This window comes from Bos indicus, chromosome 21 (genome assembly GCF_029378745.1).
Source record: "Bos indicus isolate NIAB-ARS_2022 breed Sahiwal x Tharparkar chromosome 21, NIAB-ARS_B.indTharparkar_mat_pri_1.0, whole genome shotgun sequence".
NCBI lineage: Eukaryota > Metazoa > Chordata > Mammalia > Artiodactyla > Bovidae > Bos > Bos indicus.
The window spans coordinates 14354204-14380276 of NC_091780.1; the positions used below are offsets into that span (position 1 = coordinate 14354204).

General features: G+C 45.4%; 1 protein-coding gene across 10 annotated transcripts in view; it reads right to left on the reverse strand.

The window, feature by feature from the left end:
• Positions 1-263: 263 nt before the first annotated feature.
• Positions 264-26073, reverse strand: part of CHD2 (chromodomain helicase DNA binding protein 2) — a 112138-nt gene continuing 86328 nt past the window's right edge. For 9 of the 10 annotated variants that reach the window (XM_019983305.2, XM_019983304.2, XM_070775052.1 and 6 more), the window contains 6 exons: positions 24725-24859; positions 20176-20354; positions 18091-18190; positions 15323-15536; positions 10016-10262; positions 264-3737 (listed from right to left, as the gene is read on the reverse strand). In XM_019983305.2, the coding sequence (XP_019838864.2) occupies positions 3404-3737; positions 10016-10262; positions 15323-15536; positions 18091-18190; positions 20176-20354; positions 24725-24859 (1209 nt within the window). In that variant the 3' untranslated portion in view covers positions 264-3403. Of the gene's footprint in view, positions 3738-10015; positions 10263-14915; positions 15200-15322; positions 15537-18090; positions 18191-20175; positions 20355-24724; positions 24860-26073 lie in introns of those variants that run through there. The other variant, XR_011562553.1, reaches the window with a different exon arrangement.

Sequence of the window (26073 nt, forward strand, 5' to 3'; positions counted from 1 at the left end):
CTGTCAGCCTCTGCTACTCGGAGAAAAGTCTAGAACCTGCGTGCGGTGTTAGGTCCTGGACCCAACGACACAACAGGGGCCCGGGTAGGGGAAAAGCTCCATTTCACAAGCTGTCCAAGAATCCTGATGACCCAGCGACAGGAGGAAGCGAGATGAGGAGGTGAGTCCGGTCACGGGTCACGCCAATGCAATGCAACGTGTTCGCCTGCTTCTAAAAATCCTCAGTAACACTTTTTAATATACAAGAGTCAAAAGTACAGCAGTTTTACAATGTAGGAAAATTTAATACATACTATATAAACAACATTATTTACATCAGAAATCACTAGGACAGTGGCATTTTTCACAAATATAAATTAATTACTGTTTAGTCAACAGGTTTTAAAAGTCCACAATTTTACAATAAAGAAAAATCACCCGTCCCCAACCAAGTGGGGCGCAGATGGACTAAAGCAGCCTGGACCCCTGGCCTGGCTCTCCTCGCCGACACGGCCGCCCCCAGACGAGCCGGGGGCCCACCGCTCCTGCTGACGAGTGGGTTTTGGTCTGTAGGATTTCCGCGTCGCTGTGTGAATTCGTAACTGGATTGCGTTTGCACCGTGCGCATGCGCCCTGATGCGGCCCTCAGGTATCAGGTTAGAGTGTCTGCAGCACGACGTGAGAGGTGTCCTGGGTTCCCGTCGGAGGGTGTGAGAAAGGAATGGCTGAAAGGAGGGGGAGCCCGGGGCAGCAGCCGATGGGGGTGCCAGTCTGGGGTTGCCGCGTCCTCGGCGGAGACGAGGGCACACAGGTGAATCCGTGCTCCTGGTCAGGTTCCTGGTGGCGCTAACTCTCCTCTTCCTCGGCCCCTGCTCTACCTAGTAACTACATCCTTCAGAGCCAGTCTCCATGGAAAACCATCCTCAGAGACTTGGGGGCGGCTTCTCCCATCCACGAGTCAGATAATTCCTATTTGTGCAAATTTCTGGTTTTGACAGAAGCATACAGTATTCATACTGACTGACTATGAGGAAATGCTTTTTCTACCAACCCACTCTGCACACACACTCCGGCACCTCAACAGATGCTTTTGTGAGGATACTGTACTTTCTGTAATCAATTTAACACTGATCTGGCTGATGCTGCCTTTTGTGGCAGCATATGGCACTACAAGTCCTGATGTGAACAAAAGGAAGCTCCTTTTTCCTCATGATGAGACATCTTTGGGAATAACTCGCATCTCCTATCAACAACTCCAGAGGAAAAAAAAAACAAAAACCTTGAACTCTGAAACGCAGGCTCCACCAGTCCTCCCCCTGGCCCCTCTAACTCAAAGGGTCACGACCCGACCTCCTACAGGGGAGGCCGAGCTGGGGCCTGCTCTGCGGACCCCACGGCCTGTTGATGGCTCGGGGGCCTGCAAGCCAGCCTGCCCTTCCTCTCTGGCCCGGGTAGTGTCAGTACTGTGGGGAGGGAACCCAACCTGAGCAGAGACACAGTTTCCTATCTCCCCCACACAGCACTCAGGCATGGCCCCGGTGGGGTGACCGTGGCTGGGGCTCCGCTGTGGTCCCCCAGGCAGTGCTCTGGGCAGGTGCTCTACAAGCCCAAGCTGAACGAACCCAAGTACCAGGAGGAGAAGTGGACCAGGAGGTGCTGAGCCCACGGAGCTCCCCACACCAGCTGTGTGGACCCAGCCTCTCACAAGGACCTCGGCACAGGTGAGCCAAAGACGCTCCGGGGAGCAGAGAGCACGAGCCCCCCCGAGCCGCCCCTGCTTCACCGTGTGAGGCAACAGTAAAGGCGTGAGTGGTGCTGCCCAGGAACCGGCGAGTGAGTAGATGGTGACTCATGAAGTCCCCTGTAGAGGAGCAGTTAGTGTGGGGAGTGTGACCCTGTGTACACCGAGGGAAGGGTTTCCAGCAGCTCTGAGCCGGGAGACTCACAGGCTCACTGCACGTTCAAGTCAGTTATTCTGTCTCCGTCTAGAAAGGCCTTTGGATACTCTAACAATACTGGTGAGTTATATTTAAGGTGAACAGAACGGAAGGCCCGAGAACCAGGAGTTCTGAGGCTGCTTAACTGCTGTAGCTAACCTGCCTCCCATCCCCTCCTCTAGTCCAGCTCTTCCTACCTACAGCTCAGTCACCCTGTCCTTGAAGGCTTCCAGTTTTGGGGGCAACAGTGAACTTAGGTTTAGACTTAGCCTGACCTCATTCTAAAACCATACTGAGTTCAGTTCTAATGATCTCCAACCAGCAGTGCAGCATGTTCACCACAGGGAGTAACTGATTTGTATCTGGTCACCCACTGCAGGAATGGCAGATGTGTGATTCCATGAATCCTCCTTCCTCAGGTTGTGCAAAGGGAACCAAGATGAGCTGCAGATGGTGACCCACCACCGCCCGGACCACACCACCAACCCCCCCACCCCCAGGCTGGGAAACCCATCCACCCCCCTCCCCAGCGCCCTGCCCCGGTGCCGCCAGCACCCAGCCAGGCATGAGCCTCTTCCCTCCCCGTCCTCTCCAGTCATCATCACTCAGTGTGGGAGCCCACCTGGAAGTGGATTCGGGAGCTCTGGCCACGCACCCCTGCCCTGCCCCGCCCTGCACTCAAGGCCACTCCCAGGCAAGCCAGCCCCCGCCCACTGCAGCGCGGACCCACTACCTTGCCTAGCGGGGTCGGGGACAGGGGTGGGGCTGGGGTTGGGGGATGGGGGTGGGGGGGTTGTGCAGGCAGTAAAGGAGGCCCACGCAGGAGACCACACCTCTGAGACACACAGTGTGGGAAAATTTAGTGTTGCTGGGGAAGAGGCCGTGGAGGAGGTGGCTCCCCACCCCCGCCCCTCCACACCACAGCTGTCACACAGTGAGGCTCGAGTGTCACTTCTCCCGAGGACACGTCTGAGGGGGTACCTGCTCCCCTGCAAGTCCTGTGGTGCGAGACCCCACCCACGTGTCCCCTCACCCCGTCAGCAGCATCCGTCTCATCAGAGTGCACCAGACCCCGTGTGTCCAGCGGGTCCCAGCAGCCTTCATGCACTCGTGCCTTCCCTGACCCCACAATGAGGTCCAGGGCAACAAAACATTCACGACTCTAAGACCTCTCCTGCCTTCACAGGGAAACAGCCCGTGAAGCTGGTAGACAAAAGCATCACCGCTTCCTCCTGGCACCCATCCGAGTGGGAGGCCAGGACCAGGCCGGAATGCGATGGGTGCCCAAGTGCAGGAGGGGGTGACCCAGATCAAAGCCGGACTGAGTCGAAGGCCCCCACACTCTGAGTGCCCCTCAGCAGCAGGCTGACGGCAGCCCCGCGTCCAGAAACACCCTCTCGGGTCTGGGTAACCGGCTCCTGTGGATCAGACCAAAGACGTCCAGGTGCTTCATGACGCTTGCGCTCCCCTGCTTTCCAAGCGTTCCTTTATGTTTTCCTAACATTCCAGTTATAATCTGGGTTGTTTTTCTGTTCTAGTGATCTCTCCAAAGGAGACCGATGATCCAGGGGTGACTTGGAGTCGTGAGGAGATTTCTGAGAAGGGGGCGAGCGAGGATCTGAGACCGCGGGGTGCAGCGGCGGCAGGGGCTGTTTATACTCCCCCAGTTTGTCTGTGTGGAAAGAGCGGTGATGGTCCGAGGGCCCCTGGCCGTGGTAGCCCATAGTGGGGCGGTGATCAGACATTCGTCGGAAATCCTGCTGGTGGTAATTTTGAGGCCTAAATTCATCGGATCGCCTCCGCTTGGAGTCATGATGGTGCCTGAAATAGAGACAAGAGAATCAGCTGAAGACCAAGGCTGGATTCCCACACCTCCTCCGTCATCCACTGGCTCTTCCTCACGCTGGAGGACACTTCCAGGGACTCAAGAGCAAATACTAACATTACTAGAACTCAAAACCAAAACCAAAACCAAACTAAAGTAGTAACAAAGGGCTATTTTATACTTGTTGGCAAAACACAGCCCATGAAATGACATGAGCCTCATCAAGTCTGCAATGAAACAAGCACAAACTTGACTCACTGATGGCTTTGTAAACTCACATTCCCTTCAGGAAAACTGGCAAGACCTACTAACACTTTCATGCTCCTCACCCAGCCCAGGAGAAAAAGAGCCACGGAAATCATTTTCCAAGTTATTAATAACAGCAAAAACTCAAGCAACCTAGATATTCAACAGTAAGTGCAGTGTTAATTACTTTCAAACAGACTCAATGTGAAGAATATTAAGATTTTTAGTCAGGACTATGGCAAACTGCCTATTATACTGTTAACAGAGCAGCTGTAAAAGTCAACAACAATCCCCAACTCAAGAATGGGCAAAGGACTTGAACAGACTTTTCTCCAAAGGAGATGCACAAACGGCTCCAAAGTACATGAGAAGACGCTCAACATCTTTAATGAGCATTAATCACTAGGTAAATGCAAGTCAAAACTACCGTCAGGATGGCTACATTCAAAACACTGAAAATAAATGTTGGTGGAAATGTGGGAAAATTGCAATTCTCATACACAGTTGGTTGGGACTGTAAAATAGTTCTGCTCTAGTGGATAACAGTTTGGTGGTTCTGTTTAGAACTACCATATGACTAACAACTCCAATCCTAGGTAAATAACCCCAAAGCACTGAGAACAGATACTCAAACAAACACACACCACGCTCACAGTAGCACTATTCACAATAACCAAAAGACAGAAAAACTCAAATGTCCACTAATGAATGAATGGATAAACCAAATGGACAATGTATTAGGTTGACGCAAAAGTAACTCTGGTTTTGCATTGCTGAACTTTGCCATTTGATGTGGAAATACATTCTTAAATAAATGTGTTGTACATCATTTTAATGTGCGTTTCTCACTTCACGTTTTTTTGCTAATGACATATTACTTGCTCTTTATGTTTATTTTAGACTACAGAAATGATGTTAGACAAAAAAGCAAATTCGAGTGATTTTCTTAATGAGTTCAAAATGGGTCGTAAAGCAGCAGAGACAATTCACATCCACAACGCATCTGGCCCAGAAACTGCTAATGAAGGTACAGCGCAGTGGTGGCTCAAGAAGCTCGCAAAGGAGCTGAGAGCCTCCACGATGAGGAATGCAGTGGCCGGCCCCTGGAAGCAGATGGCAACCCACTGACAGCAGTCGCTGAAGATGGTCCTCTGGTAACCATACAGGAAGATGCCAAAGAACTCAATGTCGACCATTCTGTGGCCATTCGGCATGTGAAGCAAATTGGAAAGGTGAAAAAGCTCAGTACGTGGGTGCCTCATTAGCTGACCACAAATCAGAACAACCGCCGGTTTTCTATAAAACATCGATCCATTTCTCGGATTGTGATGTGTGATGAAGAGTGGATTTTACAAGACAACCAGTTAGGGGTTGGAGAAGCAGCTCCAAAGCGCTTCCCAAAGCCAAACTTGCACCAAAAAGAGGTCGTGGTCACTGTTTGGTGGTCTGCTGCCCGTCTAATCCACTAGAGCTTTCTGAATCCCAGCGAAACCATTACAGCTGAGAAGTATGCTCAGCAAGTCAATGAGATGTACCAAAACCTGCTACACTTGCAGCTGGTATTGGTCAACAGAAAAATGAGCCCAATTCTTCTCCACAACAACACCTGACCACAGGTCACACAAACCAAAAGCTCAATCAATGGACCACGAAATGTTGCCTCATCTGCCATATTCACCTGACCTCTCGCCAACTGACGACCACTTCCTTCAGGCATCTCAACAACTTTTTGTTGGCAAAATGCTTCCACAACTAGCAAGAGGCAGAAAATGCTCTCCAAGAGTTCACTGAATCCCAAAGCACGGACTTTTATGCTATAGGAATAAACAAACTTCTATCTCATTGGAAAACATGTGTTGATTGTAATGGTTCCTGTTTTAAGAAAGATGTGGTTGAGCCTAGTTACAGTGATTGAAAATTCAGTCTGAAACCACAATTACTTTTGTATACACCTAATATATACACTGGAATATCATTCACCCATGAAAAGAACTGAAGTACTGATACATGGTACAGTGTGAATGAAGCTCTAAAATATCATGTTAAACATCTGAAAATGCCAACCATAAAAGCCACATATTGTATGATTCCATTTATGCAAACTGTCCAGACTAAGCAAGTCCACAGAAACAGAATGCAGAAGACGGGTGGCTGCCAGAAGCTAGGCAGAGAGAAGATGGGGAGTGACTACTTAGTGGCCAGAATTTTCTTTAAGGGGATGAAAGTGTTTTGGAACCTGACAGAGGTGGTGGTTGCACAACACACTGAATATACTAAATAAATGTCCCTGAATTATTCACTTTAAAATAATTTATGTTATGTGAGTTTCACCTGAATGAAAAAAGGAGGAGGGGAGAGGATGGGAGGGAGGGAAAGAGAGACAGACTGCCCAGGTTCCAGCCAAGATACCTACTGCTCAAACAGTCAGAAAGGGACAAAATGTGTGGACAATGGTTATCAAGACACCAGATGTCAGGAAAGAAAGAACAACACTCCCTGTGGGATGAGAAATGAATGACGTAAGTTTTATAAGCACCCAGCTCAGCAGAAGCCCAGGCTTCCTGAGACGGGGCGGGGGCACCAACACAGCTGGAGTTCAAGTGTAGAGTGCAAGAGAAGAAAGTTCTGCAGAGAAAGGAGCTCAAAGATCAGCAAAGGTGTTCCCTTGGGTATCTAGCTGGATAAGGCTCAGGCTGTATGTGTGCCAAAACTACCCAGGGGCCACGGGGGAAGACAGAGAAGGACAAGAGATGCTTGTGCCCTGTGCTCACGCAGGGCTGGAGCAGTGCCTGCTCTCTTCTCACCAACAAGACTGGAACCCTCTGCTCCAAGGGGCACTGGTCCAACGCCATGAGGGGCCTTGCCACAGCGGGGAAGCCCATGTGCCCTCGCCCCAGCACCGCTCCAGTGCTGCCTCGTAAGTCCCACCAGCAAGATCTTAAACAAACTGTTCCCAAGTAACTAAACTGCTTCTGGACAAAACTCCAGAACATTTATAGGAAGACAAAAATATCCAGCACTTAACTAGGTATCTAATAAAAAATTATCAGGCATAGAGAAATAAAAGCAAAAATAAGCAAATGGGACCTCATCAAACTTAAAAGTTCTTGGACAGCAAAGAAAACCATTAACAAAACAAAAATCAACCTATGGAATGGGAGACAATATCAGTAGACAATGCCACCAACAAGGATTTAATCTCCAAAATATACCAACGGCTCACACAACACAGTAACAAATAAACAAACTCTGTTGAAAGATGGGCAGAGGGACTCCCTTGGGGGTCCAATAATTAAGACTTCATGTTCCAATGCAGCTGGTGCAGATCTGATCCTTGGTCAGGGAGTGAAGATGCCATGTGCTGCACGGCCAGAAAACCAGGACACAACAAACTCAATACAGACTTTAAAACAATGGTCCGTATTTAAAAACAAAAAACACCTTAAAAAATGGGTAGACCTAAAGAGATATTTCTTCAAAGAAGACACACGGATGAAAAGATACTTCACAGTGCTAATTATTAGGGAAACACAAATCAGAAGTGCAATGTACCACCTTACACTGGTCAGAATGGCTGCCATTAGAAAGTCTACAAATAAATTGTCGGAGAGGGTGTGGAGAAAGGGAACCCTTTTTTACATTATTAGTGGGAATATAAATAGATATAGCCACTATGGAAAAAAGTATGGAGGTTCCTCAAAAAGCTGATATAGAGTTGCCATATGATCCAGCAATCCCACTCCTGGGCATATATCTGAACAAAACTCTAATTTGAAAAGATACAGACATCCCTATGTTTACAGCAGCACTGTTTATAATAGTCAAACATGGAAACAAATGTTCATGGACAGATAAATAAAAAAGGTGTGGTGCACATATACAATGGAATATTACTTTCAACTATAAAAAAATAAATGTCATTGGCTGCAATATGGATAAACCTAGATAATATACTAAGTGAAGTTAAATCAGAAAGAGAAAGGTATCATTTGATATACTTTGTTTACATGTGGAATTTTTAAAAATGATGCAAAGGAACTTATTTACAAAACAGAGACTCAGATATAGAAACACTTCCAGTCACCAAAGGGGAAAGGGTGTCAGGAGGGATGAATCGGGAGTGTGGGATTAGTAGACACAAACTGCTATCACACAAGAGAGAAGCAACAAGGCCCTACGGGATAGCTCAAGGAACTATATGCAAAATTCCATAAGAAACCAAAATGGAAAAGAACAGAACCAGGAAAGTAAGACCTACAGTGAGGCAATAATAAATCAATCAATTGAAACTGACCCAAATGATAAAAATTAGCAGACAAGGATAGAAAACCATTTTTAAATTGTATACCAGATTTCAAAACGTCAAAGACAGACATGATTAAAAAAGGAACGGAAACTATCCAAATGAAACAGAGAAAACATCATTTAAAAAAAACACAGCACCAGTGAACTGTGAGACAAATGTCTAACTGGAATCTTCACAAGAGTGAGGGAACAGAATAAAGTAGTCAAAGAAATAATCATAAAAAAATGAAAAAATGATAAATGTACAGCTCGAAGAATTCCCAAGCATAAGAAAAACAGGAAAAATACACCATGGCACATTATAATCAAATTGCTAAAAACCAGTGGTGAAGAAAAAGACACATTATGCAAAGAATAAAGATGACAGATTTTTTATCAGAAATGATACAAGTAGAAAGTAGATGAACATCATTAAAGTACTGAAATAAAGTGTCAATCTATAAATTTATACCTGTCAATCTATGAATTTATACCCAGCAGAAAATATTTCTGTTAAGTGAAGACAAAATAAAGACTTTTTCAGACATACAAACGCTGAAAGAATTTATCACCAGCAGACCCACACTAAAACCAAAGTCCTTCAGGCAGAAGAAAAATTATGCGATATGGAAATGCAGAGCCACGCAGAACAACGCAGGGCAAATGCCCACTGGAGCCAGACAAGAGGACAGGGACGCGTGGGGGCGAGGGGCACAGACCGCCTAACAGAGGCACAGACGCGTGGGGGCGAGGGGCACAGACCGCCTAACAGAGGCAGCTGCTGCTCAGCCACAGCTACTACCCTAAAGCAGCCCGGTGTCACCAGCTCTTCCAAAAAGAAGGCGGGATGTGGAGATGTTCATATGAACATTTCCTATGTTAGATTCTAGGTGCAGCCAGAGCCTGTCTTTAGCCTAGGGGAAACTGAAGCTCCTAGGAAGTTAAAATATAGCTAAGTCCTGAAATTAAAGAGAGATAAAACCTCTTTAGCCCTTCCTAACTCTCACAACTACTCTTACAGAAGCTGGCCCATCGGAACATGATATAATGGCTGCAGAGAAGGGATGACTTGGACAGGCTCTGACCCTTGAAACTGCAGCTCCTGGCGTACCACCAGCTGGGTCCCGCCTGGTGTGGCCAAGAGCCTAGTACAGTCACCATTCTGACTGCTGATTCTAGCATTTTATGGCTACCCATTCTCTAGACTTTCTCAGAGGAAGAAAGCAAACTCTCCCTACGCAAGTGTGATGATGAAACCACAGGTGGCTCCCTGGCCCCAAGAATGACACGTAAAACCTGTAACGTAACGTGGCATTCACGTAACGTGGCATTCAAGGCCCCTCCACCACCCAACCTGTCATCTTCGGGGTGGGCAGCTCATCTTAGGGGCCCATCCTTGCCCTGGTCCTGTGACGTCTATTCTATCTCTCTCTACTTAACTGACTCTTTACGGACCCAAATCAAACCTCCCTTCTTCCTCAGCCCTCAGGAAAAACTCAAAAATCCCTTCTTTCATCCACGCATCCCTCGGCACTCAGCATCAGCTGCATCGTTATTTCTTCCCAGCACTCTGAAGACGCCGTGATGGCAGAACACTGGACCAGACTTGGGACCGTGCCCGGCGCACAGTGAGAATGAGCATCTGATGGAGAAGAACATTAAGTGTGCACTGCTTGTCCCTCCCTTCTAAACCTAAAGCCCCAGGCAGAGGTCAGTGCCGAGAGTCTGAGGGCCCTCCACACACCGGTCATAGTAGTCCCTGTGCCCCCGGTGGTCTCGGTCGCTGCTGTACTGGTCGTAAGGTCTCTTTCTTGATAGGTTGTTGGGGCGGTAGCTCCCTGAGCGGTGGGCGTCCACGTGCCGCCGGTCCCCATAATGGTGGTCCTTGTACCAGTGCTGCTCATACTGATGGTGCCTGTCACTCCCCCAGGGCAGATTGCTATTGCCACCACCATAGTTGAACTTTCTTTCCCTCTGCCAGTCGCCTCGATCTGCAAGAAAATAATAATCTCATGACTGCAAGGAATGGCTGCATTTCACTTTCACTAAAGTTTAAACTGCAAAGGGCTGACACGTGCCGCAGACAGTCCATTTCCTCCTTGGCCTCTGTGCTGCTGGTTATCAAACAAGTAACGAGTCCTAACATTCTTTCCCAAAATGTTTAAAGCAAAAGAAAATTTAACACCTTTCTCCTTCTGCAATCTTAAAAACTACTGCTTTTTGTTTTTCCTTTCTTTGTTTTTCTTTTATTGCTTTTCATTTTCTATCTGCTTACCTTCCAATCCAGGGCAGACTCTTAAAATGATATCTCACTAAAGCAAACAAAACCCAACACCAACAACAAAAACCCAACACCAAGCAATTATTTGGGAAAAGGCACTGCTGAGTTTCACAGCTATAGGTAATACCTCTGTTTATACCTTTAAGGTTTATTTACCTGCTGGTACCGTCAGCTATGCCTGGCCCCCGGACACCTTGCCAGACCATACCCACTGAGGCTACTCTTCTTCCTCAGCCCACACCACTTCCTTGCATTCTTCCTGTAAAAAGCGATTCCTCTACTCTGGATTCTGTAACTCTCAAGGACGGGAGCTAAACTGCAGTTTGTTTTAGATTCTGTAAGCCTCCCTTTTTTCCTGAGGTGAAGAATCACACTTATGAATCATAAAAGGCAGTGAAAACACTGAAGTCCAGGAAAGGAGGCTCAGCTGGGTTGAAATGTGGTCCCCCAACGTAGAGCCACGTGGGGCCTCTGTGACTGCAGTGAAAACAGGTCAGTGAAAACAGGTCTCTGAGTTATAGGGACGGATCCTGACTTGAGATCATCTTGGATTTACATTGGGCCCTAAATCCAATTTGGGACAAAGAGACGCGTAGAGGAAGGCCACGGAGAGAGGAAGAGAGACCGGAGCCAGGCAGCCAGAAGCCAAAGCGCCACGGCCTGCTGGCCCGCACCACAGACCAGAAGAGTGTGTGGAGCAGGCTCTCCCGCAGGCCGCACACGGGAACCCACCCTGCTGACCCCTGGCTGATAGCAGAGCTCTGCCTCTGAAACCGCAGAACATACTTCTCTTCTTCTAAACCACCTGGTTTGCAGCACTGTGTCACAGCAATCTCGGGAAACTCACAGAGATTTTAACCAGCAGGAACTCTGTGGTCTCACGGGACACCCATCTTCCTGTTACAATTTGTTAAGGTCAAAGATGTGCCACCAACTAAACCTCTCTCTACTCACTCTGTTGCCCTTCTAGCGTTTTTCTACAAAGCCAAAGAATAATTCCATCAAGGAACCTGTTTGGCTTAGAAATTCAGACCATCAAAATAATACAAAGTCAACCAGTGGCTTAAATTCATTGCTGACCCAGGGTGGAGCAGGCCAGGGGACCAAGAAGTAAAAAACTTTTGATTATTTAACCAAAGAACCAACAAACAACAAAAAGACACACCTTCACAACATGAAAGGATCGTCTGAAGCCATCTTCAAATAAAAGATGAAACCTTCTATTTTGAAATAGAAGGTTTCAAAAGGGTGTCAAGGTATGTGGTGTAGTAGAGATGCTTAAAACTCAAGCCAAGTCATTTATTTCCAGAGAAAGTAAACAGTGCTTTTCTTCCTTCTTGAACCCTCCATGGGGTAGGGTCATAGGTTGGGAAGTACTGACTATTAAGCCGAGGGGTGACAAATCCAAAGTTTCAAAGACTACGAGTTAGTTTAATAAGAAGAGTTCTTTCTAAGGATCAGAAGAGAAAATCAGTGACCTCACAGTCTAATCCCAAGAGGAAAAAAAACCCAGTAAAACTGCTAAGACTGCAGCTAAGGACATGGAAATACTTTCCAACCACGTTACTGTACCGGCATTCCTCACCCCACCAACAAAATGGAGATCAATTAATTCAACCAAGATTTTTAGGATTAATAGATATGGAACTTCTTCTAGATAAGAGTAACTACTGCAGAATTACACCCTGCCAAAAACGATTAGAAAATGCCAGATAAACAGAAAATAATCTGCTTAAAGACATCAAAGAGCAGCCCAAGCAATAAAGACTAGAAGGGATAAGATTCCAAAGAGCAAAAAACCAAAGTCAACTTCTGCGGAAGTCACCGCAGTGCACTGGAGAGATCTGTGATTCTGAGCCTGAGCAAGCAGCTGAATATCTGGGCTTCTCCCAGCAGAGAAGCACTGCTAGAGAAACAGAGCCACCAGCAGAGCCCTTGGTGGTCTTTCTAAGCTCAAGGGGCACTGGAGACTCGAGGGACTCCAAGCACACAGCCAGTTTTCCCTCACAACACTTGCTGAATCTGCAGGGAGCGGAAGGCTGAAAAGCTGAGCTGGAGGCCTTCTGACAAGCGGAACAGTTGAGGGAGGCCCAGTGCCAGGTAAACCAAGACCCGAGTGTAACAGCGGCCGGCGGGGAGGGGCAGCGAGTGCAGCAGGCCCCCTGCCGAGCACCCTGCAGGGCCGCGCCCCAGGAACGGGGGACCAGAGGAGGACCAGACCACTCACCAGTGGCAGGGATCGCCTCCCACTCTGCATGACGGGGGAGGAAAGAGCAATCCTCTCTGGGGCAAAGTGACATCATCTGGAGCTTGTACAATTTTTAAAACACAGTGCCTGCCATTTAAACAAAAATAACTCGGCACGCTAAAGGACAGGGCTGTATGACTGAAAACCAAGGGGTAAAAGAAAACACACAAAATGGCTCACAGTAATTCAGATATTAGAGTTAGCGGACAAGAATCTTTAAATATCAACAGTTAATGTGTTTCAAGTAAGAAGAAAAGATGGAGAACATCAATTTTTCTAAAGGCATGAGAACTTTACTGGAAGCTGAGAATGTACTTTAAAGAAAACAAGTCAAATGCAAATCCTAACACTGAAGTTTAAAAAGAAACTACAATGAAATGAAAGTTTATGTTTGGCAAAACTAATACAGTTATGTAAAGTTTAAAAATAAAATAAAATTAAAAAACAAAAACAAAACAAAACAAAAACCAAACCAAAAAAAAAAAAAAGTTAGTTAGTTTATGGAACATTTGACTCTCCGTAAAATTAATACCACGCTTCCATATATACCAGTGGTTCCCAATCTTCTTGGCACCAGGGAGTGGTTTTGTGGAAGACGATTTTTCCATAGACTGGGAAGAAGGTTTGGTTTGGGGATGATTCAAGTGTATCACACTTACTGTGCACTTAATTTCTATGACAACATCAGCTCTACCTCAGATCATCAGGCATAAGATCCTGTAGGTTGGGGGCCCGTGATATATACTATATTTTTTTAAGATTTTGTTCTATATGCTTTTTTCTTATTATTTTTATCTTTAAAAGTAATTCATGCTCATTGTAACCAGTGAAGTAACAGATACGGAAAAATTAATTTTCTCCAATCCTCCCACATTTTACCAGCCTAGAAGAAAAAAAGACAAAGAAAAGGAAGTGTTAATTGCTCAATCGTGTCCGACTCTTTGGGACCCCATGGACTCTAGCCCACCAGGCTCCTCTGTCCATGGGATTCAGCAGGCAAGAATACTGGAGTGGATTGCCATTTCCTTCTCCAGGGGATCTTTCTGACCCAGGGATGGAACCTGGGTCTCCTGCATTGCAGGCACACTCTCCACTGTCTGGGCCACCAGGTCTAAGGTAACTGCTATTGTGTGTATGCTTTCACATCTCTCTCTATGCTTATGCAAATACATTATTCAAATATTTATGATGGGAAACAGCTTGGTGGCTCCTCAAAAAGTTAAACACAGAATTATCACATAACCAAGCAATTCCACGTTCCTAGCTATACACCTTAAAGACCTGAAAATAGGCACTCAAATAATTGCATGCGAATGTGCACAGCAGTACAATTCAGAACCACCAAAAGCAGAAATCCAAACGCCCACCAACTAGTGAAAGAACAAACTGTAGTCCGACCACGTAGTGGTGTATCATTCAGTCACAGAAGGAGTCAAGTACCGACACGTGCCACAGGGAAGACCCTGAAAACCAGAGCCCAGTGAAGGTCCAGCACATACTACATGAGTCTGTGTGACGCTATTAACACAGAGTCCAGAATAAGTAAATCCACAGCTGGGGAGGGGCAAATGAAGCGTGTTTTCTCTCTGGGATGATCAAAACGCTTTGGCACTTGACAGAGGTGGTGGTTACACAGCTTTGTGAGTGTTCTAAATGTCGCTGAACTGTTCATTTTAAATGGCTACACTTCTTTACGGTACGTGACTTTCACGTTAGTAAAGTTAAACACACATGCCACAGAGATTCTGTGGTTCTTGCTGCTGCTTTTTTTCCTTCCAATTTTGACTTTTATCTATAAAGCAACTCATTTTTTTTAACAACTGCTAATAATACAGAGTATAAATGCCCTATTATTCATCTAACCATCTTTCTATTAGTGGGAAGTCAATTTATTTCCAGCTTTTTGCCATTACAAGGCTACAACAGCACCCTCATCATACGTGTCTGCATTTCTACAGGACAGACTCCCAGAAAATGGGCCTCTGGATTTAGATACTCCAGACTATTTTCTGGAGTAGCAAGTCACACTCAGGAATTGGTGTGAATTTCACCCTATAATTTTTGCTGATCTGAATGGGTTAAAAAAACGGTTAACTTATTGTTACTTTAACGTACATTTCCCTAGTAGTAATACTGTTCATCTTGTCCTATGGGCCATTTGAATCTCCTCTTCCAAATGAATTGTCCATTCCTAACCTTTGCCCATTTTTGTATTTGGTCATCCGGCTGTTATCAATTCATAAGGGGTTTTTCAGTATTACCAGTTTACCATGTAACTCTCATATACAGTGTAAACGGTTTCCCTCAGTCTCTCGTTCGTCTTTTGTTTACTTGTGTGAGTTATGTTCTTCCTACAGTTGAATTAAGCCTTTTGGATCTTTATTTCGTGTATTATTTCACTGAGAAAAAAAAGAAGACAACAAAGTGAGAGAAAAGAATGAAGCACAAAGGCCGGGCCGCTGTCTCTGGAAAGGAAAACAATTTTTTTGTCACCTCTTCTTAAAGCTTCTCTGACGACTCACCTGCATTACTGAAGTGTCTCTTGTTGGGGTGACTGTAGTTGTCTCTTGGGTGTCCATGCATCTGTGGGCCATGAGAGGCAGGCAAGTGAGGCTTCTGTGGGTGAAGGTTGTGCGGGGTGTGGGGCTGAGACATCAGGGAGTCACGGCTGGAACCTGAGGCCTCTGGTCGAAATGGTTTCTTACCACCAATCACATCCTCTTTCTTCTTCTGCTCCTGGAGAGCCAAAGGAAACCAAAGACCCTCAGGATCCTAGGCGCAGTACCCAAGAACAGTATAAAGATCATCACCTTTGAACATTTCCCTCTTGATTTTTGACAAGTCCCTCTTGGCTTCCCTGCTGCTTAATACCTTCTTAAGAAAAAATGCTCATAAACTCCACTGAGTTCCAGGGCATGAAAACCCTACAGAGCTCCATCTGCTGCTGCACCTACTGGCCCCTCACTGTAAGGAAGCCAGTCTCCATGACCCGTGGCTGTCAGAGCCTGGGGTGAGGAACAGGTGCCAGGCTGTCAGCCCTCCTGCAGGCTGCTCTTGGACCACGTGAAACCAGAACCACCAACCCCCCGACTGGTCCAGTGGGAACTGGTTCCCATGCCAAAGTCATCACACTGAACATCTATCTAAGTAACATCATGTCTCTACCACAGAAATGACTATTCAAAATAAAAACATCAGAAAATATAGTAAGGAAACACTAAGAAATGTGAGGTGACGTGAAATCTCACCACCAAGGGAATTACTGTTAATAATCTGGGCCGGTATGTGTTTATATATATATATATATATATATATATATACACACACACACAGTAGTCCCCCCAGTCCCTGGGTGGCGCAGTCCAAGGCCCTCAGTGGGTGCCTGACACTCAGGACAGCACCGAATCCGTGTGCACATATGCCCGTGGCACTTCACGGCAGGCACAGTAAGAGGACATCCAAACGGCCGGCGTCACTCCGCTTGGGCTTTGTGGCTATCATCAAATACAATAAGGATTACGTGAACACAGCACTGCAGTACCGTAACAGTCGATGTGACGGCCGAGGGCCACCAATTAACTAGCACACAGGCAGTGAATCCAGTGTGGGCATGCTGCACAAAGGGATGGTCACGTCCCAGACAGGATGGAGCAGGACGGCTCAGGATTTCACCACGCTACTCAAACCCATGCATAAATTACAACTTCCGGATTGTTTATCTCTGGAATTTTCAATGTAATATTTTAAGACTATGACTGACTGCAGTTAACTAAAACTGTGGAAAGCAAGACTACATAGGAGGAACTCCTATCTTGTGTGTGTGTGCACATGTGTGTGTGTGTTTTAAACAAAAGTATTACTTAACATTCTTTTTTCAGTTAATGTACTGTGAAAATCTTATGTGAATACCTACTGAATATTACTGTAATATTTATGGTTGAATAGTCCCTGATATGGATACATGAAGTCATTTCCACATAAACATATTTAAATAATTATCTCTTTTAACTAAATTCTTAGAAGAACTGCATGTTTTAGTCTTTCTGTAAACCCTACTGAATTGTCCTCCAGAAAGGCTGTGAATGTATACAATAACCCCAACTAGTAGGCCCACTGGTGTCATTACCACCTTAATCTAACTTCTGATAACCTGACTGATGAAGCCCTTTACCCTTTACAGCATATGTCCAACTTACACTTATCCTAACTTCCCCTCTTCCCTCAAGTGCCTTGCCCAACTGTTTCACTCCTTACTGGGGCTTTTCCTGACTATTCTTTCAAAGACTTTTCATAACGCGTAAAGTTCACGCTAACATTCAGCAAAAGCGTTATTATAGTATTCCTGTATATTGCTGTTCTAACATATTTTTCCATGTGAAACTAAATTATAAACCACTTGACGGTGCTGCCCCACAGCTCAAAGCAGTGCTGGCACAGGACACGCGTGTGCAACAGGAGACAGCTGCCCTGCGCCTGGCACGACTCCAGGTGCTGACGATCCGGGAGAGGATGAGCACCCTTCAGCCCGCAGGCCTCCGCGGAGTGGACGGTGTGGTGAAGGAGGTGCTGGGTGTTCCTAGACTGGCTCTACGTGGCTAACTGGTGGGAGGGCCCACAGGGCAAGTCAGCAGATCTGCAAATGGACACACTTGAACAAGGAACGCTGCCCTGCAGCATCGGCCAAATGTCTTCGTGCCTATCTCCCGCTACCAAAGAAGGGGCAGCATCTCCTGGGCGCCCTTCTGTGTTTGCTCCTTTACGCAAGTGGTTGGTACCCTGTGTGCAAAAGCTGGAAGGACACCAAGGGCACATGGCCCAGAGAGAAGAGAGAAGGCGGGCGCTGCCCACGACGTCCTCTTTCAAGAGCCACACTGAGAAGCCACCGCTGAGACAGGTGCATATGGAGGGAAGAGCCTGGTGAGTAAACGCTTCCAGGACATAAGAACACAGAGGAACAGGCCCTCATCAGAATGCCAGCCCTGTCTGGCTCCTGTACACTGGCACTACCACCCATCAGGTCTCAGCCGATAGTCTGACTGCTTGTGGAGTATGTGGACAAAGTGCACGGCTAAGACGGCGGAAGAACCCAGCAGGCAAGAACCCACCCGCAGCCCCTCTCGGACCCAGGCCTCCATCTGTAAAGTAAGAGCAGGGAACCCCGGGCCCTTTCCAGACCACAACCTATGAGTTTACAATCATCTCCTGAGACAAAAACAGGAATGAGGGAATTTTTTTGGCAGAACTGGTTTTTATCTGTTTGTATGAATTAGGCTTAAATTTGTATTTTTACCTCTTCTTCTTGAGATCTTTTCTTATGAGCCATCTTGTACAACTTGTGCAATTTTCGAGCATCAAATTCTGTAAACTTGGAGACAAAAATCCATAGGTTCCTAAAAAAAAGAAGAAGAAATTTTTTCTGGTAAATTATAGAATTTTAAAAATAACTCTTCTCTTTATGGATGGCAAGTTAATTGATTTTGCTATACTTGGAATACTTTCCAAGTATAAAAAATAGAGAAATGATCTTTCAGGTCTTGGCATCAATAACAAATACACCTTCGGAAGCTAACTAATGTCAACAGAATTTGACAATCTGGAGACAATTACATTATCAATATTACATTGATCTGGAGACAAGGGTTCCATCTCACAGCTAAAACCCCTCTAACTTATTTCCTGACGCCTGTGACCTCAGACCTAAGATCTCGCCCCACCTCTGTTCTCCCTGGGCCCTCAGGCAGTCTGTCATCACCACCGCCTCCCAGGGACCCAGGTACAGGTGGGCATCTCTGCACTGCTGCCCCTCCCTTCCTCCCAGCTGTCACCACCACAGCCTGTCATTCCTGCCTTCGAAACTCCAAGCGACTGCCCCGCTCCGATTCCACTGTGCGTGGCACGACTGTCAACAGGGCAGTGGCTGGTAGAGCAGGTGTGCAGAACACGGAGGCACAGGTACCCTCGTGTGCTAGAAGGAAAGGCGCGCGTCCTGGAGAGCAGCCACACCACGCCACGCAGCGCCGCTCAGAGAACACTGTCCAGCTCCTGACCAGTAAACCTGCGGCCTCCTACGGAAAGCCATTTACCTTTCTCTCTCAAGTCCTCTGTAGCAGCACTTCAGTCATCCTAACAACCTGCTTTAAACCCTAAGAGCCACTTTCAACGTTTTGTTGAAGCCTGAGAACTCTCCCATCTAAGCAGGTCCACTCTGCTTTCCCACGCCGGCTCGGTCTACCTGCCTGCCCCTTGCAAGTCTTCCCTCCCTGACTGCTCCTCTGCACGGGTTTCTACCTTCTTGGAATTCCTACTAGACTTGATCTTCCAAGCATCACTGCATGAGGGACAGTTTCTCATGAGTGGGCAAGGACTTACTTATGAACCACAGCAGGCCAGGACCACAGTACCCAGCACATCTAAACACAGACTGGCCACAGTGCACAGTATCCAGCCTAGCTTCATGGAACTATACGCTAGGATGGTGAGCTTTTGTTATCTTCCAATAGGGGTTAAGCTGGGTAAAAAGAGAGCCAGACGGCTAGATACAGGGATCCAGAAGTTGGGAACAGTCTAAGAGGAAAGTCAAGTCACATTTCAAAACTTAAATGTTCTTTTTTCATGGCTGTGAAGCATGCTATGAATAGCATCATGACAGAGGTTTTCTTAAATCTCCTTTTCACTCAAAAATCCGTCCACTGATGTTAGGCATATTACACAAAGATAATTAACTGTGAAGTATATGAGTTCAGTTAACTGTGGAGTATAGAGAGAGACTTAATGTTACAATTCTCTTTGAGAAATTACAGGCATGTTTTATAAACATCAGAAATGAATTATAAATGAACCTATGTAAGTCATGATGCCTTACAAACTGAAGTTCTGGATTAACTGCATTAATCCAAATTACTACTTGAGTTCTTCAACTATTAGAGAGAAGAAGACTCACAGCTCCAGTGGTTTGAGCTTTTGCCTCCTCTTATTAGCTGATACAGAACTAACCAATTAGTTATATTATCTCTGACTATTAACCTGAGATGGATAGAGTAGTGAAATTATACATGATTTCTATCCCTTCCAGGTTCAAAGACTGAGTCTTTATTCTGAGGACAGGCCAGCAAATCCAGCACCACAGTATTTCTCTCATAAAATAATATCATCTTACCCAGTCAAGACTGGCCTCAGAGGAATAGGCTATTTCAGGAAAAGAAAACTGAAGCCTGCAGGTAAGCTGCCAGTCGTCAGCTTTTGCTGAGAAAAAATGTTTTCATTAGGTGGCTGTGTCATGTTGTATAAAACAAAAATAGAATCCCTAACACACACACACTCTGTCATCAAGTCAGGACAGACAATGCGACAGGCGTGCAGGGCCACGGCGGGTTACCTCCTCCACAGCTTGGTGTGCTCCTGGTCTGAGTAAGCTTTCAGGCACTCGGCTATCCGGTCCCCGATCTTCAGCAGGCAGCTCCGCGTGTGCTCCAGCTGCTCCTGGACGCTGAGCCCCTTGTCAGGCTTGTCCAGCTGCTTCAGCGCCTTCTTCACGGGCCGCATCCGCTCCTTACACTGTGACAGAGGAGAGACATAAGCCCTCTGCACCCCACGCTTCCTGTGCCCTGAACTCCCAGAGAACACACAGTCCCCCTCAGGCCACATGACCACTTGTAGAGAAGCAGGGAAAGAAAGGCAGGGCAACAAAGAAAAATGTTAGAGAGTCGGAAAAACGTCAGGCTCCAGTCTCGGCTCCAGTGCTCAGAGCAGCGGCGTTCACACTTTACTTGGCCTCCAGAACACCGCTGTTTCCCCATCTGCCAGAGGGGCATTCGTGATGCAACTACTTAGTTCTGAAGCGGAACTACAGACCTAACCTGAAAACCGGGCACCACAAACTACCTAAAACTGCAGGGTGAAATATTTACAAGTCCTTCAGGCTTATAAGAAACTGAGGGAAAGGCTTCCAGATAAAGACGGTGGACTGAACACAAGAAACTTGTTCTTGCTGTCTCCATCCACTAACACGACAGTAAAGGAATTGACTTTGGAAGAGATAAGCCCACAAAGACAAGGGAAATCCAAGAAACCAACAGCAGCAAACTATTACAGCAAGTGAAATCACTTAATAGATACTTACTAGAGAGCTGAGAGCCAGCCCGATTTATGCTGCAAACTTATTCCCCCAAAGGCTTGCTAAGTATCACTGGCAGTAGGGGTGAAGGCTGAAAATAAGGATTTTTTTTTTTTAAGATTGCCTAAAAGGAATAGATACTCAGATTCATTACAGACACCCAGATCTCTAACTCTGCCCAACAACATATATGGAAGTTTATTCTCTGGAGAGGATAAGTCTTTTAACTGGGCTGCACAGGCATAGTTGAGGGGCAAGCCTGCTGTACTGAAAACAGCATTATATGGAATACATGTGTAATATATGCATATTAGATGAGCCACCAACCAGCTTGGCTTTTGGTTTGTTTTTTTTTGCCTCGCAGATTCCAGAATGAAGAAAGCCAGGTCTTAATCCTCCATCAGGAGAACTGGAGGATTCTTGTGCCTAAAACCTGACCACCCAAGAGCAAGAACCAAAAGATGCTGACCACCCGACTAAAGTTTTCTGAGGAAGCAGCCCAGCCAGATCACCCTACGAAGAACACTCTCAGAGCCGATCAAGTGCCACGCACATGCTCAGAGGTTCCAATCAGAAGCTCAGTCCTTACTCTTAAATATCAGAAGACAACCAGGGAGCACCATGCCATCTGGAAAAATCTAACACGAATGATGGAAACAAATCTAGGAGAAATACATGGGGGGAAAAGATCCTGGAAATAAAATGACAAAGAAGCGAAAGCCTCAAAAGAAATAATGGCATTTCTTCTCAGAAACAAAGCTGAGGAGATCTCCGAGAAATGTAGGATTGACAAAGAAGTGGAAAACATTTTTAAGATAATATCAGGGACCACTCCCAGAGTCCAATGTCCGAAAACCAGGATAAAACTAAGAACTGAGAAGGAAATTACCACAGAGTAAGTCAGGAGTATTTCTCTGACCTGTAGGGCATGGCTGTCAGCCACTAAGTATCCAGTATAAGGAACCAGTAAGCCACATGTCCACATAACTACATAACAACAAAAATCCAACAAACTCCCATCACTTCGTGATAATCTCCATAGCCATATACCTAAAATCTGCTTTTCAGTATTATATTTAAAGTTTTAAAAAGGACACAAGATAAACTGGAAGATACCTGTAATGACTGTAACAGACAAAAGATTAGTATCATGAACAAGATTCCTATAGAAAAGGTAAGGACTACCTGTAATCACTTTTAAAAATCCAGACGCATATCAGAATTATCTTGAAGTTTTTTGAGAAATACAAATGCTCAGGTATTGGGGGGGGGAAGGTATGGATATAAAAGTTATCTAGAATAGGCAAAAGATATGAACAGGCAATTCACTGGAAACACAAATACCTGATAAATATGAAAATAAATGTTCAACACCACCACTAGCCAATTTTTTCATACCTCTTAGATTGGCAAAAATTAAGAAGTCAGACGGAGAAGGCAATGGCACCCCACTCCAGTACTCTTGCCTGGAAAATCCCATGGACGGAGGAGCCTGGTAAGCTGTAGTCTATCAGGTCGCTAAGAGTCGGACATGACTGAGCGACTTCACTTTCACTTTTCACTTTCCTACATTGGAGAAGGAAATGGCAACCCACTCCAGTGTTCTTGCTTGGAGAATCCCAGGGAAGGGGGGAGCCTAGTGGGCTGCCGTCTATGGGGTCGCACAGAGTCGGACACCACTGAAGTGACTTAGCAGCAGCAGTAAGAAGTCAGAAATTACCAAGTGTTTCCAAGACTGGGAAGCACCTAGAACTCACACTCATCACTAGAAAGAGAGCAAATCTTTACAATTGCCTTGAAGATGAATTCTGCAACATCTAATAAAGCAGAAGTGTGGACCCAAACAAACACCCGGCTTTTCTGCACAAGCTACACACTAGAGAAGCTATTACACACACGTTTGATGATATATTTACAATGTCACTGTAGCCTATTTGTAGTGGTGAATGTTTGGAAAACCCCAATGTCCATCAATAGGATAAAGAATGAATTGTGGAAATCATAAAACAGAATAACAGCAAACACTGAAATCAGAGACACAATTAACAACATGAATAAATCTCAAAACTGTGCATGCTGAAGCAAGCTACAAGATATACAGTGTGGCGTTTATCAGTAGGTTCCAGACCTGGGAAGCAGCAGTCATGCTGCTTATGGACAGTTGGGAGGATGTGCAGTGTAATGGGGAGAACCCAGACTCTTGGGTCAAATCGTGTGGGTAAGATCTTAGCTCTACATCTTAACTCTGTGAAAAAGGACAAGTTACTTAACTCTCCTCACATTATTTTTTAAGGGGTAAAACAGAGATAATACTTACCTCACAGGTTGTCATGGAGAAAATACACAAAAAGCACACTAACAATACCTGGCTGATTATGTGAACTATTACTGTCTTTAAAGAGATTAAGTAATAAAACTCTGAAGTCACACATGAGAACCACAACACATGAGAACTACATCAAACTAGAATTGTGGTCACTGCTGGGGAGGAAACAAAGCAGAGCCAGGAGCTTCAACTTTAGAGTCTGAGCCTTAAAAAATTCAGACCTGACAAAACTTTGTGGTACCTCTATCAATGCCTATTATATTTCTGAAAATTGTCTGCATTTTTAAAAGATATCATAATATAAAAACAAGAGTAAATGAGCTGGAATATATAAATGGGATTTCCTTCTTTTTTTTTTTTTAAATTCAGGTGCAGTTGATTGATGCTTCCTTCATGACTCAGTGGTAAAGAATCTGCCTTCCAGTGAAGGAAATGCAGGTTCGATCTCTGGGTCAGGAAGATCCCCTGGAGAAGCAAATGGCAACCGCTCTAATATTCTTGCCTGGGAAATCCCATGGACAGAGGAACCTGGAGGGCTACCGTCCACGGGGTTGCAAAGAGTCAGGGATGACTTTAGCGACTGAACAAGAGCAACAAACAGCTGATTTACAATGTTGGGTAAAAGCCACTTTTAAAATAGTATGGTACCACAGAAGCATTAGCTAATGATGTTCTCCTATAAATACTGGGTCAAGGAAGAACCAGAAACAGATCAGAGAGGCGGTTGTGTAATTAATTTATTCATTTACTCACTTACTGAGATACTTCTATCATCTACACCTACTTTAGAAGACATAGTACTTTCCCTCAGAGAGCTCACAGGAAGAAGAGTAAAGAGATTTAAGAAAAATGAGATAAGCGTGAAGAGAAAAAAAAAATACACATATGCATATAGGTTTTTGGGAACACAGACACACACAAAAAAGGGTAAAACAAGAGAAGAGTCTTACAGGACGAGGTCAAAATTCTATCCACTGTTGCCGCAGAGGAGGAATATTCTGAGAGTTGGAAGACCACTTTTTCTTCAAAACTAAATGAACATACACTGGAATCAAGTGAACAGTGATGTGGGCAAGTTTGGGAGAGGAAGCGACCTCAAGAGAGGAGGAGAAAGGGGACGAGTGCAGCACAGTAAGGCACGCGCCCACAGCTCTGATGAGGGGCACGCCCCTGAGGACGCGCTGGCCTGTCACCATCCTGTGCAAGGCCTGGTCCATGACTCTCCCCTCAGCGTCCCTGTCTCTTAGGAGGCGGCGCGCCGCGGCTTGCACCACACCCCAGGCCGTGGCTCAGCTCCTCGCCCACAACACAGGAGCATGTGAAACAGGCCACGCTCACCACTGCTCCGGCTCACACGGCCGGACCCCAGCCTCGTCTCACGCCATGCTGCTTACTAGACCTACTAGACCGACTAGCTGGGCCGCAGGAACTGGGAGAGGCAAGCACGGCAGCTGCAGACCCCGCCCCCTTGATTCCAGAACTTACTATGCTGAACGTCTCCTGGTCCAGATCATCCTCCTCATCCTCTCCAATGGGGACGGGTTCGCTTCCTGCTGTGATATGGACAGGGCCCTGAGAGCGCTTGGATTTACTTGAAGATTTGGCATCACCACCTTTAGGCTTTTCAGAAAAGAGTTACAAGGAGTCATTGTCATTTGTGTGCTCCTGTCCTGCATTCGGACTTCTTCGCTGCGTCACATCACTGTAAGTGGGTATACTAGACGGCCTCAGTTTCGAGATATCATGAAGCCAAACACATTTTATTAACAGTTTAATCATATATCATTCCCATTCCTGTCTCTAAACAGAATTTTAGCTTCATCAGTGCTATTTTGGCTTCTATCGCCTAATCAATGAAATGTACAAAAATGTCATCAAGAGGTTAAGACTGTAAACTGAAGAGCTCCAACAGAGGAGCAAGAAGCAACTTTATTAACAGCTTAAGAACGAACATATGCTTCAATCTAAATAACTAAGATAGTTTAAGTGACTGAATTTATATGAATGCAGGTGGATGAAGCTCATTTATCCATGAAAGGGTGCAGAATGATGGAGATACAGATACAAATAAAAACTAACTGTAGGTATGAACATTTAAAAACATAAAACAATACTATGCTTTGCTTATGATTACATAACATGTAGGAAAAGTATAAAAGCATGGGTAAGGTGGTTTCATACCAATGTCAGAGCAGTGTTACAGAGGACAGTAATGAAACTGGGAGAAGGAACAGAGGGGAGCTCCAACTGAGGGGCGTTTGGTAATGGGTGTGTGGAGCACCAAACACAGCAGCCGGAAAAAAACCACTTGAAGTAAACAAGAAAAATGTCAGCAGCTGCAATATCTGTTGCTGGTACCAATATCGGGTACACGGTTGCTGGTTAAATCGTTCTCTGTCCATCTATTTTTTAAATATTTCATTTTAAAGGTATCTTTCTGCAGAAGCACAAATGCAAAGAAAGATATGTGTCACAACAGAGTTTATAATTAGAAATTTGAAAGCAATGTCCATATGGGAAACTTAAATTACTTCCAAAAAGTTACAATCAAACAAAATCTTCCTTATCTACTAAAAATGGCTTTAACTTTTATTTATTTGCTTGGAAAACTATTTGTGATATATTGCTATGTGGGAAGAAAAGGCAATCCAAATAGCCTGGCCTAATTTTTCTACAAATTTGTTTCCTAAACAAATTTTTATATTTGTTCTTATATGCATATAATAAAAAAAAGTTTCATATGTCCTCATCAAGAAATCTGTTAGACTTATAAGTGGTGGAAGAATTCAGTTATTTGCATGTTTTAACAATGATTATAAAGATTAACTGAAAAA